Source organism: Canis lupus, chromosome 33, assembly GCF_003254725.2.
Source record: "Canis lupus dingo isolate Sandy chromosome 33, ASM325472v2, whole genome shotgun sequence".
Taxonomy (NCBI): Eukaryota; Metazoa; Chordata; class Mammalia; order Carnivora; family Canidae; genus Canis; species Canis lupus.
This window is the reverse complement of record NC_064275.1, coordinates 26536743-26560550: the sequence shown is the minus strand read 5'-3', so window position 1 is coordinate 26560550 and position 23808 is coordinate 26536743. Positions and strand designations below refer to the sequence as shown.

Below are 23808 nucleotides of genomic sequence, written 5' to 3'. Positions count from 1 at the left end.
GCATAACATAAGAGACGTGCAACTGTAGGAAACAAACTGAGGGTTGCTGGAGGGGAAGGGTGTGGGTGGATGGCGTAACTGGTTGATGGGCAGTAAGGAGGGCACTTGATGGAATGACACTGGATGTTATATGCAACTGATGAATCACTAAATTTTACCTCTGAAACTAATAAAGAATAAATTTAAAAAATATATACATATATAAACACTCCCCCCCCCCGAAAAAAAAGAGTCAGTCATCCATTAGATGTTAAAACTACATTCTGGATTGAATTGTATTTTATTTTTAAGATTTATTTATTTATTTGAGAGAGTGAGTGAGAGAGAGAGCACAGGCAGGAGGAGCAGAACAGGGAGAGGGAGAAGCAGGCTCCTCTGAGCAGGGAGCCAGATGTGGGGCTTCATCCCAAGACCCTGGAATCATGACCTGAGCTGAAGGCAGACTGTTAACCAACTGAGCCACTCACTCAGGCGCCCCTGGATTGAATTTTAAAAATAGCCTGCAGTTGTTCTCCTGAACTTTAGGCGGCCCCTGTGGGGCTCCAGGTCTCATGTCACCGGGAGGCCCACGCGTGTATCCTGGTCCCCAGCCACCTTCTATTAGCATTTACTAATCTTTGCCTAAATTTTACTGGTGGGTGCAAAATGATAAACCCTTCAGTTGATGGACAGGGTGATCAGGATCGAAACGATCTGAGTAGCATGGGTCAGGGAGATAGGATGGAATGGAAAAATTTCAAGCAAAAATTAGGAACCATCTGCTGTACCTTTTCAGACGAAGCTCCTCGGGCCAGAGCCAGAACACTTTCCCCAGCTGTGAAGCAAATAGATGCCTTTTGTAGGAAGTAAGGATTTTCATTCCTGTTGGCAACGTAGCTCTTTAAAAATGCAAATATTAACTAAAATTTCTGTTGAATTTCACAGCTTACAAAGCACTTTAAAATGCTTCCCTTCATCGAGTCTTCATAGCCACCTTGGTATCTCCCAAGGTATCGGAGCCCTGGATGCCTTCCCCAGGGTCAGACAGCGAGTAAGAGCTTGAGCAGGGTTTTTTGATACGTGCTTTATTGAGATGCAATTCACGTATAGAACATTCACCTTTGTAAAGGTGGACGAAATTGTAAGGGTTTTTAGTACCTTCATGAAGTTATGTAACCATTACCACTAATTCCCGCACGCTGTCGTCATCCCGAGGACCTGCTGACCTCTTAGCTGTCACCGTAACTTCCCTGCTCCCCACAGCCCCTGGCAGCCTCAAACTCTCCTTCCTGTCTGCCTGAATTTGCCTGAAATCCCACAATACATGGCCTTTTGAGACTGGTTTCTGTCACTTAGCATCATACCCTCAGGGTTCGTCCACGTGGTACCGAGTGACAACATTTCATTCCTTTTTTTTTGGCCACATGTTCCATCGTGTGGATGCATCCCATTTTGTTTATCCAGTCATCAGAGGAAGTTTCCACTTTCAGGCTATTAGGAATAGTGCTGCTGGGATCGTTTGTAACAAGCTGTTACATGCACTTACGTTTTCAGTTCTCTTGGGTAAATACCTGTGAGTACAGTCTTGGGTCAGATGATAACTGTGTGTACCGTTTTAAGGAACTGCCAACCTGTTTTCCAAAGCAGCTGCGCTATTTTGCATTCCCACCAGCAGTGTTACGAGGGTTCTGATTTCTCTCCATCCTCACCCGCACTCGTTATTATCTGACTCCTTGATTACAGCCATCCTAGTGAGTGTGAAGTGGTATCTCATGTTTTGGAATTGCATTTCCCTGATGACTAATGACAAACATCTTTCCATGGGCTTATTGGCCATTTCTATGGATTCTTTGGAGAAATGTCTATTCAAATCATTGTCCCATCTTTTTTTTTAAATAAAGATATTATTTATTTCTTCATGAGACACATTGAGAGAGAGAGAGAGGCAGAGAGAGGCAGAGACACAGGCAGAGGGAGAAGCAGGCTCCCTGTGGGAAGCCCGACGTGGGACTCGATCCCGGGTCTCCAGGATCACACCCTGGGCTGCAGGCGGCGCTAATCCGCTGAGCCATCTGGGCCGCCCTCATTGTCCCATCTTTAGATTGGGTTATTTGTCTTATTGTTGAGTTGTGAGAGCTCTTCGTGTAAGGTAAAACCTTATCTGTAGTTCCACTTTCTGTGGTTTCGTGCCTGTGGTCAGCTCTGGCCTGGAAGCAGATGGTCCTCCTTCTGATGGGCTGTCAGAAGGTCAGTGGTAGCCTCACCCTGTGTCACAGTGCCAACGTCATCCCGTCACCTTGCCCCATCACGTAGGCATTTTATCATCTCGCATCACCAGCAGAAAGGTGAATCCAATAAGATATTTTGAGAGCGAAACCACATTCACGTAACTTTTATCACACTATAATTGCCCAATTTTATTATTATTGCTATTAATCTCTTACTGTGCCTAATTTATAAATTCAACTTCATCATAAGTGTGTATGTATAGGAAAAAGCATAGTGTGTGCATATATATATACACACACACACATTTCAGGACTGCCTGCAATTTCCGGCATCCACTTGGAGCGGGAGTGGGCGGTGGCGCCTTGAAGTAAGATGGATAAGACGAGATTACTGCATTCTGGTTACAAAACCCATATTAGATATACGGTTTGCAACAATCTTCTCCCATTCTCTGGGCTTCACTATCTTTTTTTAAATGTACATAATACAAAATTTTCCATTGTAACCTTTTTTAAACGTACAGTTCAGCAGCATTAAATGCATTCACACCGTTGTGCGGCCGTCACCACCATCCATCTCCAGAATTTCACTGTTCCAAACAGAAACTTTATACCCATTAAACAGTAACTTCCCATTCTGTCCTCACCCCTGGCGACCACCGTTGCCTTTTCCATCTCTCTGAGTCCGGCTATGCGAGGTATCTTGTAAAAGTGGAATCCTATATCGGAGTGTGTCCGCACAGCACAGTCGCTTGAGCACCCGAGTCTTGGTTTCCACTCAAGTCGTGATCTTAGGGGTCCGTGGGGCTCTGTGCTCAGTGCAGAGTCGGCTTGAGATTCTCTCTCCCTCTCCCTCCGCCCCTCCCACTCGTGCTTGCTCACTTGCACTCTCAAATAAATAAATAAATCTTTTTTTAAAAAGTGGAATCAAAAAAATAAAATAAAAAAATAAAAATAAAAAAAAAAGTGGAATCCTATGGCCCTTATCCCTTTGTGACTGTCTTTCGCTCAGCACACTGCCTTTAAGGTGTCATCCGTGTTGTAGATTCGGGTCAGAATTTCATTCCTTGAGGCTGAACTCCACTGGATGGCTATGCCCCACCTCGTTTATCCGTAGATAGACATTTGGGTCTCCCACCTTTTGACTGTTGTGAATACTACTACTATGGACATGAGCCTGTAATATCTGTACAAGCCTCTGCTTTCTATTCTTTTGGGTGTATATCCAAAGGGGGAATTGCTGGATCATATGGTAATTCAATGTTTATTTTTTTGAGCAACTGTCACATTGTTTTCCAGATCAGCTGCATCATTTTTCGTGCCCACCGGCAATGCATAGAGGTCCCAATTTTTCTATATCCTCACCTTTTTTTACTTTCTTGATGGTGTTATTTGAAACACAAAATTTTTTTGATTTTTATGACCTCCAACTAATTTTTTTTTTTTTTTGCTTGTGCTTTTGGCGTTATATCTAAAAAACTATTGCTCAACCCAAAGTCACAAAGATTGGCTTCCATATTTTCTTCTACAAGTTTTATAGTTTCAGCTCTTACATTTATGTCTCTGATCCATTTCAAGTTAATTTTTGTGTGTGGTGTGAAGTGGAGGCCCCGTATCATTCTTTTGCGTGTGAATATCCAGGTGCCTCAGCAACATTTGTTGAAAGACTGTTCTTTCCCCCATTGAATTACCTTGGCAACTTTGTCAAAATCAATTGATCATAAATGTAAGGGATTAATTCTAGACTCTCACTCTGTTCCATTGAGTGGAATATTCTATTTTCCATGTCTACTAAGCAGGATTTTCATTGAAGCTTGTGCTCTCCAAATCGCACATAGGTTTCCTTCTACTATGTAAGTGGTTTAATCAGATTGTCTTCTTTGTGACTCTAAAAGGAAGCGTTTTTCTGGAATAATGCCACAGACTTGATGATACACGAACATACCCGTGCTGGGGGGCACCCCACTGGAATCTGAGGTCTTCACTGGCCAGCATATGGCGTGAAGGCTGTCAGGCCTCTATCAACTGTAGTTTGTCCTTTCCTATGGTCCCCTCTTTCCTCTGCTGAATAGGAGGTGGCCTTGTTGGAAGGGCGGAAGGGGATTTGGGTAGAAAAAATATACTGCTTCCCAACAGGCCCACCCAGCTCAAAGCCAGCACCGAGGGGTCAGCAGGGCACTTCCTTGGTGGCAAGAACTATAAAGGGTCTGAGATTTGGTTTCACCCTACCTGCAAGCTGGTAGGCGAGCCTTACTCTGTCATGGATGCCAGCAGGAGACATGAGACTCTGGGTCAGAGACAAAGGATTCTATTACTCCTAGCACAGCAAGCAGCAGTGACATTAACATGTAAGTGTCGGCTTCACAGAGCCCATGGGGCAGATGTGACAGGCCCACGTGGATGCTCTGCACAGAGTGAGTGTGGGTCACAGCAGGGGAACAGTAGACCAAGGTCCCGGTACTTGCTAGCAGGAAACCCTGGAGCACACAAGCCTCCTGCAGTGGGAATGAGCAGTCTCATAGCGGTCACACTGTGTCCTCTTGCCTGTTTTGTTTGTGTGACCATCCTGTCAGCACGGGAGGATGGAAAAGCCTTGTAGTCTGACATACTCGGCCAAAATGTACACAGATGCTCAGGGCCCTGAGAGGCCTACAGATGGGAAGCCTTCAGAGAAGGAATGTGACTTGCTGAGGGTCGTGCAGGAAAAGCCCTGTCTAGATCCTTCCAGGCTCCCGACCCAGTGCTTTTTCTACCACCATCCTTTGCCCTTAAGGGTTTCCATCCAACACCTGGCATTTTGGCAGCCGACCAGCTTCACCGGGAGGCATTGAGGGCAGAGGAAGCCCAAATGCACCCCTTAGTTTCTCTGTGTCTGCCAACATCGTTTTAAATCTAGGCTGCTTTGGAGGTGCGGAGGACATGGTGGACAAAGCCAACTGTGGCAGCTGTGGTGACGGGGTCGTTTCATTGCTAGGACTGCAGTGGGTCTTTGAGTGGACGTGCAGTTTGTCTAGTGGAAGCAAGTGTAGGAAGGCGTAGGTGAGGAACGGATCCACGAGAGTCCTGAAGAAAGGGTCACTGAGCTCGTGTGTGCAGGGCCCCACCCTGCTGCTCACAGCTCCTCTGCCCCCTTCTCTTGAGCCCGTCCCCTCCCTCCAGGCCCCAGGTCCTCCCAGTCCCCAGACTCCCAGCTCTCTCCCGCGCAGAAGCCTTCTGAGCCTCCCTGGGCGAGTTCGGGGCCCTGCAGGCCTCCCCAGCCGCCGCCTACTGTCCCCCCAACCCAGACCGTAGTCCCGACCGGCTCAGCAGTCAGGTGGCGCGTCCCCCAGCTTTCCCCTCTGCTCTGGGGGGGGTCAAGAGAGCATCTCTGCTCCCCTCCTGCCTCTCCCAGCCGTGAGCTCCGCAGCAGGCCCATTCCCGGCCGTCGTCCTGGGGGCAGGTGCGCGGCACACCGGGTGGGGGTGTTCAGGGCGCTCAGGGGGTTGCGGCCCAGGGACCGAGGAGGAGGGGAGGGCAGCTGCCGGCCGCTCCTCCGGGGCAGTTTGCAGAGGCGCCACCGCCTTCTGTTGTCTCCCTCCCTCCCTGTTGCCCTGGGGCAGCTCTTCCCGGCCCCGCTCCAGAGCCTCTCGAGGAAGATCGTGCGCTCCAAGACCAACAGCACCCTGGTCGGGGTGTTCACCATCACCCTGGTGTTCCTGTCGGCTTTCGTCAACATGGTAGGTCTGCGGCCGCACCGGGCTGCTGAGGCCCCTCACGCAGGTTCTAGTTCCTGGCTCCCAGGGCTGGGGGGCCCCGGAACACTCGAGAAGCCCCCAGGGCAGGGCCAGCCGCTGGGCGCCCCCGCAGTGTCAGGCTGCACCCCCCCCGGGCCGGGCCCCACGCTGAGCCCCCCTCCCGCCCCCAGTTCATGTGTAACTCCGAGGACCTGTTGGGCTGCCTGGCGGACGAGCACAACATCAGCACCAGCCGGGTCAACGCGTGCCACGTGGCGGCGTCGGCGGCCAACCTCAGCCTGGGCGACGAGCAGGGCTTCTGCGGCAGCCCCTGGCCCAGCTGCAACTTCCCCGAGGTACTGGGCGCGGGGGGCACGCGGGGACCCCCCACCCGCCCCCGGACTATCGCTCCGCGGGCCGGGCGCCTTCTCCACGGAGGAGCCACCCTGCCGGCCGCGTGGACGGTCCCCAGGCCGGGTGCCGGCGCCCAATGGCACAGCGGCCCTGCAGCGCCGGCGGGTGGAGGCCTTTCCATATGGGGAAAGTGAGGCACGGGGTGGGGAGCCCCCCAAGGTCCTGCAGTGAGTAAGAGGCACACACCAGGGCTTTCCCCTGGGCCGTCTGGGGCCGGGATCTGGTCTTAAAGAGGGCACAGGTCTGCCTCCGAGGCAGAGGTGGGCCGGGGGGATGGGGGCCAGGCCTGCCGTCACCCTCATCGTTGGCTGGAATGTTTTCGTCGGACCCATGGGTTATTGGGGTTAAAAACTGGGGCCGAGAACCCTCAGGGAGCGGCATGCATTGAGTGCCTATGGTTTGTGGGGTGCTTCATCCACCTCCTCCTCGGGGAGCGCTTTTCCAGTGATCAGAGCACGGGCCGGGCCTCCAGTCTAGGTGTCCGCTCCGTGTGCGGCTGCCCCCCATGCCCCAGCTGCCCCCCACCCCTCAGCTGTCTCCCACCCCCATGCCCCAGCTGCCCCCCAGCCCCCACGCCCCAGCTGCCCCCCAAACCCCCACCCCATCTGCCCCCCACCCCCAGCTGGCCCCCAACCCCCCGCTCCAGCTGCCCCCTACCCCCCATGTCCCAGCTGCCCCCCACACCCCCATGCCCTGTATGCCCCCCCACCCAGCTGCCCGTGGGGCTCACACAGAACCTGCGAGATGATGGCTGCTGTTGCTCTTTCCCGGGGAGGTGGCCCCAACCTTCACCCAGCTCCCAGGACTCTCGGAAAGGTCCAGAACCACAGTGAGGCCCCCGGGGCGTCATGGTGCTGGCCTGGCTCCCCGAACCCCCGGGAGGGAGCCCGATCCTTGGCCCCGTAGGAGGGGCAAGGGAGAAGTGTCTTGGGGGCCTCTGCCCACGTCGGGGATGAGCCTTCCCGGCCGCTCGTGCCTGTCCCTCGCGCAGAGCCGGAGGCTGCAGGAGCCGGTTTGCTGTTTGCTCCCGGACTCGCCCCTTGGGGGCGGCTTCAGGAAGAAGCAGGGGGATGGGGGCGGCTTCAGGAAGAAGCAGGGGGATGGGGGGCGCTGGCAGTGGCTGCTGGGTCTGGCTTGGGAGGGGCATCTCCCCGTCGCGGTCCCACCGGCTTGGGTGCCGCTGCGGAGCCCTGGGAGCGCCCAGATGCCAGGGCCCTTGGGGACAGCAGCTGTAAGCCTGGGCCGCCCCCGTGTGGCTGAGCCCCTGGGCGGGCTGGGACCCTGGGGCTGCAGGAGCTGCGTGGCGCTGCCCACGTCCTCTGCCCCTGTCCGCCGGGCGGCGGGAGGCTGCCCCCATTCCTGGGGCCCCTGTGCGGTCCCTCGCTGGGCTCCTGCATGTCTAGGGCGCCCGAGGGTCCAACCTGGGAGCATCCTCCGGCGCCGTTTGGCCTCCAGCCCGAGGCAGAGGAAGCCAACGGGGAGGCCCGGTGCCGACTCCGGAGTGAGGCTGCTAGATGTGAAAGGAGGAGCCAAACTGCTGCTGACACGCCCGGGCTTGGCGTCGGGCGGAGCCGAAAGGCCCCCCTGTTGTCTGAGGCTGAGATTGAGGCTTGGCGACCAGCAGGGACTTCCCCGGGCAAGTCGTGTAGGGCCCCAATCCCCCGTCCGAGCCTTCCAGGTCGGGTACATTGTGAACTGCCGAGTTTCTCAGCGTTCAGAGGGTGTTTCACACCCACGGCCTAGTCCGGGCTGCACCTGGTAACGTTCGGGCAGCAAAGTGCACGCGGAGTCTCAAGAGGCAGGTTAAAGACGATAAGCGGCAGGATGGCAGCTGGGGCAGGTTTGCCACCGAATAAGGGCAGTTGAGGCCTTGCCACCGCAGCAGCCGTGAAACACCGTCAGGTTTCAGAGCTTTGGATTTAAGGTTGCAGGTCAGGGGCTGGGGCGCCTCTGTCCCCAGAGCTCTTGTGGCGCCAGCCGTGCCGTGGCTGCACCCCACCGTAGCAGAGCCCGGGGCCCGGGGGTTCTGCGGATGGGGACGCGGAGGCTTAGGTTGGCCCAACGGCCCAAGTCGCACAGACGGTCCGTAATAAATCAGGGTGAACCTCAAGCCTTCCTGGCCTGGAGCCCTGCTCTAACCATCGGGCTCTCCTGCCCGCGCCCGCGAGCTCCGGCCCAGAGCCGCATCCCCCTCCCCCGTAGCTGCCCAGGCATCTTCACGTCACATCCCAAGTCTGCGTGAGCAGGAGTATCCTCAGACCAGGCCTCACCTGCGGCTCGGCTGGGGCTCGGGGAGGCTGGAGCTGGGGGAGGCTAGAGCTGGGGGATGCCAGGATTTGGGGAGGCTGGAGCTGGGGGAGGCTGGAGCTAGGGCTCGGGGAGGCTGAGGTTGGGGCTGGGGGAGGCTAGAGCTGGGGGAGGCTGGAGCTGGAGCTGGGGAGGCTGAGGCTGGAGCTGGGGGAGGCTGGGGAGGCTGAGGCTGGGGCTGGGGGAGGCTGGGGCTGGGGGAGGCTGGGGCTGGGGCTTGGGGAGGCTGAGGCTGGAGCTGGGGCTCAGGAGGCTGGAGCTAGAGGAGGCTGGGGGAGGCTGAGGTTGGGGCTGAGGGAGGCCGGGACTCGGGGAGACTGGGGCTCAGGGAGGCCAGGGAGGCTGGAGCTGGGGCTGGGGGAGGCCAGGGCCGGGGGAGGCTGGGGCTGAGGCCGGGGCCAGGGCTAGGGCTCGGGGAGGCTGGGGCTCGGGGAGGCCAGGGTTTGGGGAGGCCAGGCCGGGGCGCTGAAGGCCGCTGCCCTCTGTCCGCAGTACTTCACCTACAGCGTGCTGCTCAGCCTGCTGGCCTGCTCCGTGTTCCTGCAGATCAGCTGCATCGGGAAGCTGGTGCTCATGCTGGCCATTGAGCTCATATACGTGCTCGTCGTCGAGGTGCCCCGGGTCACACTGTTTGACAACGCTGACCTGCTGGTCACCGCCAACGCCATGTAGGTGCCCCCCCCCCCCGCCTCGGTTCCCCCACCGGGTGTGGAGCCCTGCAGGGAGGCCAGGGCAGTGGGTGGCTGGGAGCGTGGGCCGCAGGGGGCTTGCGAGGGGGCTGCTCTGTGGCTCCCCAGCTGACCGCCCTGGCAAAGCACTGCAGTGTGGCCTTCTCCGCCGTCCCTTCTCCAGTACGGGGCCGGGGGGCTGGCCTCAGGGTGACTCGGTCCTGCTGTCCTTCCTGCCCTCAGGCCTCAGTGAATTGTTCCTCATTTGTTCAGGGCAGCCTCTGATGAGCTGTTTTCATTTAGCTCCATCTGTCTGTGGCACCTTAGGCCCAGAGAGGAGTCAAGATTCAACAGAGCTGGATAGCAAGGTCTGTGGAGTAGGAAAAAAAACCTTTGTGGTTTCTGGGACATACATTGTCCCTTTTCATCCTCTTAGCAGCCCAGCAAAGTAGGCAGGGCTGCCACGGACGGTTGGGTAGTCTGTGCACTGCTCAGAGGTTCCTGGTTATGAGGGTGAGCCACTGGGTCCCACTTCCAGGCAGCAGGCTTGGGGCTGTACCCCAGGCTATCTAACTCCCAGTAAAACAGGAATAATGTCCATAGTAGTAAAACTGTCTGTAAGGTAGCCGAGTGTCAGTACCCTTCTCTTCCCGTCACCCCGCTACGCGCGTGCGCACACACACACACACACACACATCAGGAAGTGCAAAAAATGCGAGTGACAGGTCTGTGTCCTTTGAGAAAAATGCAGCAAACTGTGCTTTCTCCAAGTTATAGGAAGAGATCCATTCATCCTTGTATCCATTCATCCAAAAGCATTCACTGAGGGCCTGCGTGTTCCAAGCGCCGAGCCAGAGAGCACGGTACAGTCATGGATGAGACAGGCGATCACTCCAGGGTCAGAAACGCCACTTTCTGGTGAAGAGGGTGTCACCTGAGCAAAGGAGGGCGTAGGGAAGGATCTAGGATTCAAGGGCGCCCTTCCTGGTGGCCCAGGGGGGCTGTGGGCAGACAGCGGGGAGGCCGTGGCCCCAGGGGCTGTGCAGGCTGCTGTGCTGGGAGGACAGGGAGGACTGGGAGGGGCTCCTTCCCCCCACTGCCAGCCTATCCACCCCCCCCCAGGTCATTTCTCATTTGGGAGGCCCTGGCTGGCTCTGGGGCGCTGCTCAGGAGATACATAATGCGAGGCACGCGTGTAATTCAAAAATTTTCTAGTGGCTATATTAGAAAGGCAAAACATGCATTTTTAATATTTTTGTTTAACCAACACATTCATAATATTAATTTGCAGTCAATATAAAATCATTAATGAAACACATTACATTTTTCCCCCACACTGATTACTTCAAAACCTGGTATCTGTTAGACACCACGGGACGTTTTAACTTGCACCAGTCACGTGCGAAGGCTCAGGAGCCACACGTGGCTGCGGCCACCGCACTGGGCAGCACGGGGGTCGTGTCTCGCTGCCTCCGGAGGCAGCACGGTGCTAGGGCAGGAGGCGGGCTGGCTTCTGCCCCGGGGCAGGGGTGCTGGGGGGCCCCCCGGTCTCAGGGAAGGGGGACCCCCTTGCCCTGATTTGCAGTCTTGGTGGCCGGGGGGGGGGCTGGTCTTTCTGCAAGCCTCCCATCCTGAAGGTATTGGTGGATCCCAAGGGGTGCTGGGGGTGCTGCAGGGGTCCAGGAGTGGGGGCAGCAGAGCTGGGCGGGTGGGGGCGCATGCAGAGGGCAGCCCCAAACAGCCCTCCCCGTTCCTGTCCACAGAGACTTCAACAACAACAACGGGACCTCGCAGTGGTGAGTGCGTGCCCCCGAGTTGTCCGAATCAGCACTCTGGGCCTTGGCGGCCAGCAGCCTGGGGGGCGGGGGGGCAGGGGGCAAAACACCCCAAGGGTCCCAAGGGGTCTAACTGGTGGAGGCCCTTCTCCCCCTGGGTGGTCCCCACTGCTGCACAATGCCCTGCAGGCTCAGCAGCTGGGCCTGCAGGGCCCGCGGGCCGTTGTACGGGCGTCATCTGAAAGCGTCTGGCCTCAGGCTCTCCCCGGGAGCAGGTGGGCGCTGGGGCACAGGAGAAGGGGAGGCGGGGACCCCCTCACCCAGCCGCCCTCCCTCTGGGAGAAGGAGCCGGGCGAGGCCTGGGGGCTTCGCAGGGTAAGCTCGGCGCTGGGCTGCTGCCGGGCAGCGAGGCTGTGCAGCCCTCAAGGTCCAGGCTCTTTCCTGGGGACTGGGAGCAGGGTTTGGGACAGCGACCTTTTATTGCTGCTTAGAGAGAACTGGTAGGGGGGTGAGGGGAGGAGCAGAGGGAGGGGGAGAGAGCACCTGGAGTAAGCTCCCTGCTGGGCGCAGGGCCCCCGTCATGTCTACTGGGAGAGACCTGGGATGGACACAGCCTTTTACAAGGGCCTCACCGATCCCCCTATGAGACCAGAGGGAAGGTTCCCAGTGACACGGGGAGAGGAGGGCACCGGGTGCGAGCGGGCGCTGCGACGGGAGAGGCACTGCCTCGGGCAGAATGAGCAGGAGGCTGAGGAGAGGGGGCGTAGCGGGAGGAAGAGAAAGGCCCAGGGCGCTGGGACCTGCCTGCAGTACCAGGGCATCTGCCGCCCCCTGCAGCCCTGAGCACGCGACCAAGGTGGCGCTGAAGGTGGTGACGCCCATCATCATCTCCGTCTTCGTGCTGGCCCTGTACCTGCATGCCCAGCAAGTGGAGTCCACCGCCCGCCTGGACTTCCTCTGGAAACTGCAGGTGGGCGGCCCGGGGCGGGGCTGGGGAGGCGTGAGCACGTGAGCACGTTCACCCCCTGGGCGGGCTGGGCACTGCTGGGGTGTCCCGCTCAGGCCTCATCCCCACCAGCCGGCGCCCCGTGTCCCAGCAGGTCCGCTCCCTGCTCCCTGGAGCCAAGAGGCAAAACCCCAGAGCTTATTCCAGTCCAACCCCCCCTGACAGTGCTGGGACTTTGATGGGCCCCAGGGACCCGCTGTGAAGTCACAGACACTGGCCAGGCGCTAGTGGGCACATCCAGAGCCGGGGCGGGGGGCAGGAGGGGAGGAGGGCGGGGTGCGCACTGCCCGTGTCACCGTGTCACGAGGCTGCAGTGCAGGAGCTGGCCCAGCAGGCCTCGGAGCGGGGCTTATGGGGCCACAACTCGGCGTGAATCTTCCAGGGGAGGATGGAAACCCAGACGGTGGCTCGCCCGGCCCTGGGGAGAGGTGGCCGGGGCAGGGGCAGTGGGGTGCTTGTTACCTACCGGGGGCTCAGAAGGTCCAGAGGGTGCCCGAGGGCACGCATGGCGAGCAGGCCGTCTCCCCGGGGGCAGCCTCGGCCTCCAGCTCACCCGCAACCCACGCGGGCCGCCTCCATCCTCAGCTGCCTGTTAACGCTGAGATTATTAAGTCTTCAGGCTGGCGCGGGAGGCCCCAAGTTTGGTTACGGGTGGGGGCATCCAGCAGCCCCGCTGCCCACTGCGGTCCCCCACGGGGGCTCGACGAAGCTCTGTGCGCCGGAATGCCGGGGGGGGGGGGGGGGGGGGGCGGCGTGCGAGAGGCCCACCTCCTGAGCTCCCATTGCTGCCTCCCTGCCTCCTCTTGGCTCTCTCACGCCCTCTCCTTTGGGGAGGCTCCCCCGCGGCTCCAGCTCTCTCCTAAGGGCTGACCAGGCTCCGCGGGACCCGGGGCTGACATCCCCCCACTTCTCCATGCGCATGTGCATACCCCCCGCACACCCCCCCACCTCCCACGGAAGCCCCAGGGAGTCCCCGGCCCCCAAGACGGTTGCTGATGGGCAACTAAGTTGTGTTGCAGAGACCTCGAGAAACGGGCAGAAGCAAGGGAAGGCTGAGGCTGCCACTCAGCCTGTCTTGGGGACCTGTCCCCCCCACGCCAGGTCTCTGTCCAGCCCCTGAATGCACAGGGTCAGTGAGAGGCTGCCGGCCGGGGCTGAGCAGAACAGCCGGGGGCTCCCTCACCACCCCCACCCGGTGCCCAGGCAACAGAGGCCCCTGCACACAGGTAGGAAGGGTGAGCACATCCCTACCTGCCAGGTGCGTCGGTCTCTCTCCCCTGAGCCCCAGCCGCGGGCTTGTGATGCTTACCTGTCCCTCCCTGTCCCGTCCTCCAGGGCTTTTGGGAGGGGGAACAACATCAAATATGTATCAGTAAGCAAAAACCTGAACACAGGCCCTTGGGATGGGTGAGTGATAATCCGCTGCCCCCCACCCCACCCCAGTCAACCCAGCAGCCAGTGTGGGTCGCTGGTCGTAGTGGGTGCGTGACTTACCGACAGGGAGGCGGGGGGCCTGAGGTCCTTAGCTTCCCTGAAGCACCTGCATGAAGGATCGGGCCTGCTCCTGGCCAGACCGCTGGGTCTCCGCTGTCGCGAGAGCCGACTCTTGTCCGTCCCCCAGGGCAGTGACCTCATTAGGATCAGCAGGGGGCTTTGGACCCCTGGGCCCTCCTGCCCGGCCTGAGCCCAGTCCTAGAAGCAGCTGGCTGCGTGGGGAGCGGCCCAGCATCATGTCTCAGGGCAGCGTGCTCAGAGTTCTGGGCAGGTCTTCGCCTGTGTTCCCAGCAGTAGCCCTGCTCCCACTGTCCAACCCCAGCCTCCACGGCCACCTGCTGGGCTGATCAGAGGAGCTGGCGGGCTCCTGGGTCCCGGGCTGTGGTCTCAGCAGGCAGCAGGACCGTGGGCAGCCCGTGCATCTCCAGGGGCAGATGGACCAGCCGGGGCTCGTCCAGGGAGTAGCCCTCCAGTGGGGGATTCCCACTCAGCCCGTTCCCTCCGGCACACCCATCTCAGAGCTCGGGGCGGTGGCCCCAGGTGATGAAGAGGGGGTGGCCCGAGGGAGCCTCCCGGAAGCAGAGGTCATGTGGGTTGGAAGATAGCACATGCCTGCTGGGCCCACCTGGCGTCCCAGGGCCCAGGAACTTCCGTAGGCGCGACCCCCATTCTCGAAGCCATGTTTCCAGTGACCGTAGGAGCGATGGACTGTGGTGCCGTCAGCTCGGGTGCAAGGCTAGGCTGGGCCTCTGAGCCTTGGGGTCCCTGACTTTTGTTCCTGCTAGACCCAGGTCCCGTGGCCTCGGGCGGGGGTACTGGCAGTTTCCCTAAAGCAGCTGCCACCCACCGGGAGAGCCGGGAAGTAGCCCCGGCCCTGGTGGAGGTCCTGTTGCAGCCGGACAGACAGGCCTCCACGTTGAGTTAGGGCGGGTCCCAGAGGGCTGGCGAGACCTTTGCAGCGGCCCCGCAGTGGTCCTTACCCGCCTGTTTGCCAACATGGTCACTCTCCGTTAAAGGGGCCACTTGGCTTGCCCTCAGGGGGAGGAAGCCAGCAGACTGCCCTCTGTACCTCCTGTGTCCCATGAACTCTGGTCAGGTGGCTCCTGCACCTCCGCGCTTCAGCCTGAGCCACTCTTGGCCACTTGATTCCAGAGCTCTGCACTGTCCCTTTAACCTGGAGGGTGAGTGACCACAAACCCTGATTTCCCAGACCCAAGAAAGTGGGGGAGAACAAAAATCAGTGGTGACGTCCCCATCCCGCCCCAGGTGGCCCTTTGGGGCATCTGCACCTCCTGGCCCTGGGGCATGCCCGCCCTTGGGGGAACCAGGGGGAGCGGCAGGGCTTTGGGTCAGTCTGCAGGAGGGACCCTCCTCAAACGGCGCTCCCTGATAGGAAGAGGGAAAGGGACAGCGGGGGAGCGCTTGGTCGCCGGAGGGCCACTGGCGGTGCGGTCTGGGACCAGCCCCGGAGCCGCCGTGTCGGCCTAGCTCTGCGCAGACAGGCTGCGCTCGGCCTCTCCTCCAGGCCCTGAGTCCAGCACCCTCCCGCGTGTCGTGTTCTGAGGGGCGGCCAGGCCCAGTGGGTGCGAACACGCCTGTCGCTTTCCTGCTGTCACTGCTCCTCGCAGAGAGTGGGAGGTGGGGAGGAGTGGGGGGGCCCGGGGCGGCGGCCTGTACACCCCTCCCTCCGACCGGTGCCGTGTCCTAGGCCACGGAGGAGAAGGAGGAGATGGAGGAGCTGCAGGCCTACAACCGGCGGCTGCTGCACAACATCCTGCCCAAGGACGTGGCTGCCCACTTCCTGGCCCGCGAGCGACGCAACGACGAGCTCTACTACCAGTCGTGCGAGTGCGTGGCTGTCATGTTCGCCTCCATCGCCAACTTCTCCGAGTTCTACGTGGAGCTTGAGGCCAACAATGAGGGTGTCGAGTGCCTGCGGCTGCTCAATGAGATCATCGCTGACTTTGATGAGGTGCGGCTGGGGAGTGGGGGGCGCGTGGGTCCCTGGAGCAGGAGGGACGCCAGGGCACCCGAGGACAGGCCCCTGGCCTCCTACAAAGGACGAAACAGGTCCACAGACGTGGCTCGGCCAAGGTCGCGGCCGGTAGGTGACAGAGGGGGCTTCTGAGACCCTGGCCGGCTATCCCGCCAGTCCTCCCCATTCGCTGCTGTTTCTCTCTTGCCACCTGGGGCTGGGCATGCGCTGGGTCGGGGCCTGGCTTTCGAAAGAGTCCAAGGAAGGAGGACCTCCAAGGCCAAGGGAGGAAGAAGGACAATGATGCAAAGTCCTTGACAGCAAGGGCAGAAACACAAACAAGCACCCTCAGCAAGTACCTGGTGTGTGCCCGGCACCGGGTCTGCTGTGCCCAGGAGGGCATTTTGACCCTGGGAGCTCACCGAGTGATGAGCATGAGGGGATCAACCCCAGAGGGATTGTAGGTCCTGGGGAGGAGGATGGGGCTGGGGCCAGGCTGTGTGGAAACAGCCCCTGCGGCTCCTGGGGCAGCAGGTAACTCACCTTGGCTGAAGTGGGTCTGGGCAGGCTTCTGGCTGGGCCTGGAGGTAGAAGAAGGGTGTCTCTCTGGACAAAGATGAGGGCGTGTCCCTGGGAGGTCTGCTTTGTCAGGCTCACACGTTGGCATGGAGACGGGCCCCCTGTGTGAACCGAGGGGGTATGAGGGGCCATGCTGCTGCCCTTCCCTGCAGACCTCAGTGCCCCAGCCTTGGCGGTGACCCAGGTTTGGCCTCCTTCCATCCAGATCATCAGCGAGGATCGGTTCAGGCAGCTGGAGAAGATCAAGACCATTGGCAGCACCTACATGGCCGCCTCAGGCCTCAATGACTCTACATACGACAAGGTGGGCAAGACCCACATCAAAGCCCTGGCTGACTTTGCCATGAAGCTCATGGACCAAATGAAGTACATCAATGAGCACTCCTTCAACAACTTCCAGATGAAGATCGGTGAGCTTGGCTTCCGGCCAGTCCAGCCTGGGGTCAGCAGGTGGGGTAAAAAGCCGCATGTGGCCTGGCAGGACCGAGGAGGAGGGCTGTGGAGGGAAGGGTCTATGTTTGTAGTCCTCCCTCTCATGCAACGGTGAGGCTTGATGCAGCCCCGGGTGAGAGTTTCTGGGGCGACGAGGGAGGAGTGCCCAGGGGCTTGGAGACGTGGCAGGAACTGTCTAGACCACGTCAGCTAAGCCAGGTGTGCTGGGGAAGGTTCTTGCCTGGGGAGGAGGGAGGACGCTTGAGGTGGGGGAACCAGCACAGTGGATGCTGGGTGGCAGGGTGATCGGGGTTGGTGTGGGTAAGACTGGGAGGACGTCAGGGAGATTAGAGCAAATTGCCAGGAGTGAGACAGGGAGCCCACGTGGAGGGCAGCAGCCTTGCTTCTGGAGCTGGGCCCTGGCGACATCCCGGCCCGCCCTAGCTCAGACGCCCGGGGGAGGCCCGCTTGGACACGGAAGAGACCGTGGGTTAGGAGGAGCCACCATGGTAGTGCCCCTGAAAGCAGCAGCAGAGGTGAGGAGGAAGAGAAGGGGGGGCTCTGGTACGCGGAGCCTGAACTGGCAGTGAAAACTGAAATGCCCCTGAGAAGGAGGATTATGGAAAGGCAACCGGATGATGTGGCAAGTCCCCGGGTGCTCGAAGAGGGTGGTCCTGCTGATGGACTGGCAGCGGCCACCTGGGTGGCACGCGTACAGGAGCGGTGCTGCGTGAACAGGCCTCTGTGGTCTGGCTTGGCGGGGCGGGAGCTGCGGGGCCAAGCCTGACGTCAGGCCCTTAGAGGCTCCTGGCTGTCTTCAGGCCAAGAGGAACCCGCTGGGCATCGCGGGAGGGATGAGAGTGAGGGCGAGCGCTGGTCTGAGCCCCGAAGAGAACGTGCCGACTTCTGTCCCCTGCAGGGCTCAACATCGGCCCCGTGGTGGCCGGGGTGATCGGGGCTCGCAAGCCTCAGTACGACATCTGGGGCAATACGGTGAACGTGGCCAGCCGCATGGACAGCACCGGCGTGCCGGACCGCATCCAGGTGAGGGCTGGGGCCCACCTGGCGGGCCTGAGGCTGTGCCGCATGGTCTTGGGGGCAGGCCGCCCGCTGGTCCCTGGAACCCCAAGTGTGTTTCCAGCCCTCAGCACCTTGGACAGAGCTCCAGCCCGCGCAGAGCCCTCTACTGGCCGCAGAAGGAATTGAGGGGTCCCGGCTAACGCAGCAGGGCACAAAGATTATGGGGGGGGGGGGGGGGGGCAAGGTCCTGCCACATGGAGCCCACGGCACTCAGGGCCTATTTCAGGGGAACCAGGCAAGGCCACTGGTCCCTGGGATGGTGCCACCAACAGCCAAGGGGCCTGGCCAGAGGCCCAGAGATTTCTTTTCTCTTCTCTATCCTTTGCAAGCTGGCACTTGAGTCCCAGGCCTTCCTTGATTCCCTCTGCTCCAGTCTGACAAGAGTGAGGCCCTGGACTGGGCTCCCTTGCTGTACCCTCCAGCCCCCAGTGCCCCACAAGGCTGTGGGCAGGTCACTTAGCTTCCCTGGCCTCAGTGTCCCCACTTTTGAACTGTGCTCTCTTGCATGCCCCTTTCTTTGCTCACACTGACGCTGCTCAAATGTCCCTTAGATTCCCTCTCCCGTGGGACCTATGAACAAAGAGTCGGCCCAAGCATAGCTCTGGCCAGATCAGCCCCGCCTGGCTGGCATGTAGGTGCTGTTGGAGTGACCTGAGCAAACTGCTTTCTCCCACCTGCATCCCTGTGCCAAGGGGAGAAGGGACAAGACGGGAGATGGGGAGAGAGGCACGTGCATTTGCAGAGCTTCTGACCCCACCCACAGCCAAGTGAAGGACTCTGTGCAACCACACAGTGGCCTCCACCTCAGCTTTGCAGAGGGCTTTCCCATTCCTGGAATACGCATGGTACTGCAGCAGGGTCACCTTCCAGTAGCCCACCCAGAGATTCCCGGGCCTTCTCCCCCCGCCTGACAGCCAGGAAGGGCCAGGAGCCTCAGCGGTACTGTGGGATGTGCTCAGGGAGCTCCCCTTGTGAGATTCGCGCTTGTATAGCTGCTTTCTCCTTCACCCAGCAGTAGTGCGGTGATTACCGAGGCCACTGCTCAGTCCCCCTCTTTGTTCCAAAAGCTGAAGCAGATGGGCAGTAGGACACAGACCTGGATGCGGGCTCTGCCATTGGCTAGCTGTGAAACCCTAGGGAAGGGACTCAGGTTTTGTGAGCCTGAGATAATAGGACTTCCCTCTGAGTTTGAGGGCCACTGCTTATCCCATTTAATCTAGCTGCCGTGGAGTGAGACTTGGGTGAGCACGCTGGTCACATGCTCAGGATCGATGGCAGCAGCGTGAGATTGCTACAGGGTGCACCTGTCATTGTGGACGACGACAGGCAGTTCAGGGATCTGAACCTCTCCATTGCCTCCTCAGGTCACCACGGACATGTACCAGGTGTTGGCTGCCAACACGTACCAGCTGGAGTGCAGGGGTGTGGTCAAGGTCAAGGGCAAAGGCGAGATGATGACCTACTTCCTCAACGGTGGGCCCCCGCTCAGTTAGCAGCTGCCAACTGGTGATGCCAGGCCGCCTGGCCTCCTGAGAAACGGAAATAGCTTCTTTGTGTGCCGGTGGGCAGGTGGAAGCCTGCGCTCTAGCCTGTGTGGCCGCGCCGGTGAGATTTTCCACTTTGACTCCAGAAGCAGCTTCTGCCTTTGTGGGCAGGCCCCAGGCCCTGGGGTGCCAGCGTCCTGCGAGCACCAAGCTGACCAAAGATGTTTCCTCCGTGGAAGACTCCGCCAGGCGTGATCTGAGTCTCGAGTTTTCTAACGGGTGCTGCTACTGCACGGGTAGAAAGGAGCTGCTGGAGCTCTGGCGGCGTGTGGTAGCCAGGCGTGCGGCGACAGGGCTGACGGGGAGGCCTCGGCCTGGGGGACCCAGGGCCCCGCTTTCCTGTGTGAGCATTTCAGCTTCCGCCAGAGGCCACGGCCCCTGCCCCACGGAGGGGCTTCTGGCGGGAGTGCTGGCTGTGGAGGGGCTGCGGCCTTCTCGCAGTCCTCCTCCTGCACCCGCACACGTAGACGACGCCTCGTCGAGGGGAACGGAACGAAGTGCGAGGGGGAGGCGAGAGGACTCGAGGCAAGGAGGGGTGGTTCTGAGAAAAAGAATATTTATTAAATAAAACAACTTTCTGTGCCCTTCTTTAGACTATGCTAGTTGTATGCGTGTAAGAGACCCGCAAGCAAACGAAGATGCCGCTGGGGTGGGAGGGCAGGGACCCCGATTTGTCTTTTTGTATTTTTTATTTTGTATTATTGAAATCCTTGGAGATCTAACAAATATACCAAATTCTATATTTTGTAAATTATACTAGAAAACAGCTGTGCACAGCATTTGTACTGTACGTATGTCAGCGTATGTACTGGTGTGTGTGTGTGTGTTTACGCTGTGGAACTGGTCACATGCAGGATGCCCGTTCCCTCACCTCGGATTCGGCAGTTTTGGGTTTTCCCAGGTCCAACCAGAGCAGTGAGCGTATGTCCGTTTGGGGTGCCCTGCGTTCAGAGTAAGTGGGAAGATGCACGTACACATGACCTCCCTCCCTAACACGTCACTTCCCTAAAGTTAAATGCAAATGGGTACGTTCCCCTCTCGGCCCGGCTGGAACTAAGGGAAACGGCCCCAACCTGCAGCAGACCACGGTCTCTTCTCCCTGGGATGTCAGCCACTTGCTGCCTGCAGAGGCAGCTGAGAGCTCAGGATGGCCACAGGCGCTCAGCTGGGGCAGCGGCAGTGGGGAGCCTCGCCTGCTGCCTCTCTCAGCTGGCTCTCCCTCCGCAGACCAGAGGAAAGGGTAGAGCCCAGCTTCAACGTCCAAAAGACAAAGCTAGCAGAGATTTTGTTTTGTCTGGTTCTTGTTTTTTGGGGGAGGGGGCAGTTAAATTTATATATATATATAAATCACTTTTATACCCTATAAGGGTATAAAATGGAAATGGGCATGAAAGTGGAGAATGAACTATTATCCTAGAGATCTAGTCAAAAAAATCTAGATCAAAAGTCCTTGGGTCCTGTGCCCAGATCTTTTTGTTGCTTCTCAGGGCAGAAATGTCACCTCCCAGCCGAGCTTGAAGGGGGTGGGGCGGCAGCTGCGAGACGTTCCCTTGATGCCCGCCCGCACCACCCCTCACAGGACATGAGCACCGGCCTGCCCCTTCCACACACCATCTCTCGCCCCAGTGTGAGCACGGCTCTGAGAAGCAAAGCTTGCAGACCTAAACTGCCAGCCCAAGTCTGTCCATGCTTTTGCTGCTCCATCCTTTGAGTTCTGCATCGCCCCCCCTTGCATCTCTTTGCGGGTGTGCAGGTGTGTGTGTGGGGGGGCTCTCTCCATGGTGGTGTTCTCAAGCCCCCCCCCCCATGGTACCCACCGGTGGTGCCGGGTTTTGATTTTGCTTCTAACCTGAGTAACGTGTGTGCTGAGTTCCTCTGCTGGTCCCCCCGTCGGTGACGGTCTCCTCGGCCTCTTGGGGGCCCAGCCCCCCTATCCCAGCAGTGACTGGTGACACCGTGCAGTACTAGCTCTTCATTCCCTCCAAGGGTGTGCACTCTTTTTATTCCTGCTCTTGCAAAAACAGATACGATTATGATTTCCCATGGAAATTAAAACGTCTATTTAAATAATTTAACTATTAAACACTTTCACTGGTAACGTGTCCTGGTCTGATTTGCGGCTTGGGCCAACAATGGGCCTGGTTCCAGCCCGAAGAACGGTGCACTCAGCCCTTGGTGGGGCACCGGGGAGGGAGCCCCAGAGGGCAGAGACCTACCCCGAGTGGGGAACGGCACAGTGCTACGGAGAGAACGTCCGCTAAGGACCAGTCATTGAGGCAGGCAGGCGAGAGGACACTGGTAGCCTTGGCGAGAGGGTAGTTCCCTGGACTGAGGAGTCAAGGGGACAAGGGACTGAGGATGGTACCAGAAAAGATCCAAGGTTGAGAAGAGGATGTTTTAAAACAGGTGAACCGTGATGAGGGAAAGAAAGTTGAAAATAACAAGAACACAGATCATGGAAAGGACCCGAGTGGCAGGGAGGGGAGGAGATGCAGGCGGGAGGGATGCTGGTTTGACCTGGAGAGCTAATACCCATGCCCGCCGTTTGCTGGACACTGTGTGCCAGACAAGATAAGCACCACTTGATCCTCCTGGCCACCACACGTCACTGACGAACGGACAGAGGTGGAGTTACCTGCCTAACCTCGCCTAACTGGTAACTAAGAGGAGATTCAAAGCAGGCCCGTCGGCTCAGCACATGCAGGTAACTACCTGTGTGCCCCAGGAGGACTCTTACCTCCAGGTGGTAGGAAGGCAGTTCCCACCTGCCACAGCCATCAGATGCAGGGCTATGGTTGGGATCAGGAAATAAACCCAGGGGCTTGGTCAAGTGAACATGAAGGAGCCAGTGAAAGACCTCACTCCCGCAGTGGGGCGCCTGGGGGGCTCAGCTGGTTCAGCATCTGCTGAACCAACTGGGTTGGGTTCTGGGATCCAGCCCTGCTCAGGAGGGAGCCTGCTTCTCCCTCCCTCTGCCTGCCGCTCCCCCTGCTTGTGCTCCCTGTTAAGTTCACCACCACCAGACTTCACTGGGTTCATTGCAACAATGTGCCACATGGGGGCACAGGAGTGGCAGCCCTGGTCCTAGGCAGGCCCTCTGCTCCAAGGAAGCGGGACAGCATCAGCAATGCTCCCATTGTGCACGGTGAAGGGGCTGCCCCCCATCCCCATTTCTATTGAGCTAATTGCAGAGAACACATTTGTGTCTCCCTTAGAGATTTATACTTTTTTTTTTCCTTAACAAAAGCATATCTGTACCTGGAATGTTAATTAGCAAAACTTATTAGCAAAGACCCCAATGGTAGGTTGTAGTGAGTTCCAAACACTGCTTTAACGCCCACTGACAGCAAAGACCATTAAAACCAAGATCAGAAAAATAAATATAAAATAATAATAATAATAATAATAATAATAATAATAAACCAAGATCAGGGCAGCCCAGGTGGCTCAGTGGTTTAGCGCCTGCCTTCAGTCCAGGGTGTGATCCTGGAGTCCTGGAATCGAGTCCCACATCGGGCTCCCTGCATGGAGCCTGCTTCTCCCTCGGCCTGTGTCTCTGCCTCTCTCTCTCTGTGTCTCTCATGAATAAATAATTTTAAAAAACAAACAAGATCAGACTTCAGCCAACATCGTGATGATCTGACTGCAGAGGAGGGTTAGCAATGTTCGGGAAGGCACAGTGAAGCCTGGTGCACTGAGGAAGCTGAAGCTACATAGTCACCAAGTAGTCATGTTACTTTAAGACTTTAAAAAAATACAAATACATTTACAGAACTTTTCCAAAAGCAAGTATCACCTAAATGCCATATGGTCAAATGATGCCCGGAGGCTGTGACTTTTGCGTGGTAAGATGTGGGTGTTTTCCATAATGCTGCAACCTGGCGGGGAGTTGCTAATTAGCGGAGAGTGAGCCTCTAGGGCTTGGAAAAGATGCTGAGCCCATATCACTGCAGGGCGGGGTGGCATTCTTGGGCACCGGGAGTACAATGCTCAGGAGCACGCAGCCACCTGCACGAGAGGGCAGAGGCAGGGATACACGCTGAAAACACACAGCTTTTGAATGTCCAAATCAAAATAATTCCTCACTGTGAAGACAACAAATGCTATCCAGGTTGTATCCGGAAGGAAGGGGCTATCAAGCCTGGGCCATGCTGACCGCGACAAGCACCGTGACTTAGTACAGGGATCAGGGGGCGAGTTGGAAGGGCTGGTGTTATCTGCGGAGGTGGGGGAAGAAGAGGACACAGCAGCCCAGACAAGACCATGCCCCCACCCTCTGCCTTCGGATGAACTTAATCCAAGGTGTACAAAGAGCTCGCCCATACATTTTCTCACCTGTGCTTGTCCCCAGGCTTGGGAGGCAGGGGGAGAGAGGACTGGTGCCATCTCCTAGGCAGCTCTGATCCTCCAGGGCAAAAGGTATGGCTCCGGCCCAGAGGCTCTTCTGTCCATTGTGCCTACCTGGCTGGGCACTGATGATCCTGCAGGGACAGAGGACCTGCCACTTCTCAAGGTTGACAACAGATGAAGTCCATTGACTATAGTACTATAGCTTCTCTTAGCCTTTCGGATTCTCAAAAAAGCCCTTTTGAGGTCCCCCCCACCCCGTCTCTG

The 23808-nt window shown here is 58.3% G+C and overlaps 1 protein-coding gene and 1 long non-coding RNA gene across 10 annotated transcripts in view; one reads left to right on the top strand and one right to left on the bottom strand.

Moving 5' to 3' along the window:
- Window positions 1-19786, top strand: part of ADCY5 (adenylate cyclase 5) — a 145743-nt gene extending 125957 nt beyond the window's left edge. The window contains exons 12-22 of one of the 9 annotated variants that reach the window (XM_035709873.2): window positions 5807-5923; window positions 6112-6276; window positions 9134-9309; window positions 10081-10207; window positions 11073-11105; window positions 11922-12054; window positions 13110-13316; window positions 15293-15556; window positions 16344-16548; window positions 17490-17614; window positions 19015-19786. In XM_035709873.2, coding sequence (XP_035565766.2) covers window positions 5807-5923; window positions 6112-6276; window positions 9134-9309; window positions 10081-10207; window positions 11073-11105; window positions 11922-12054; window positions 13110-13316; window positions 15293-15556; window positions 16344-16548; window positions 17490-17614; window positions 19015-19143 — 1681 coding nt within the window. In that variant the 3' untranslated portion in view covers window positions 19144-19786. Of the gene's footprint in view, window positions 1-5806; window positions 5924-6111; window positions 6277-9133; window positions 9310-10080; window positions 10208-11072; window positions 11106-11921; window positions 12055-13109; window positions 13317-14600; window positions 14755-15292; window positions 15557-16343; window positions 16549-17489; window positions 17615-19014 lie in introns of those variants that run through there. The other 8 variants (XM_035709871.2, XM_049105398.1, XM_025475052.3 and 5 more) reach the window with 8 other exon arrangements.
- Window positions 12054-16354, bottom strand: LOC118353156 (uncharacterized). Its single transcript, XR_004811531.2, has 3 exons — window positions 16103-16354; window positions 13585-15872; window positions 12054-13427 (listed from the first exon to the last, which is right to left on the bottom strand). It is a non-coding gene; the product is annotated as an uncharacterized LOC118353156 (long non-coding RNA).
- Window positions 19787-23808: the final 4022 nt, after the last annotated feature.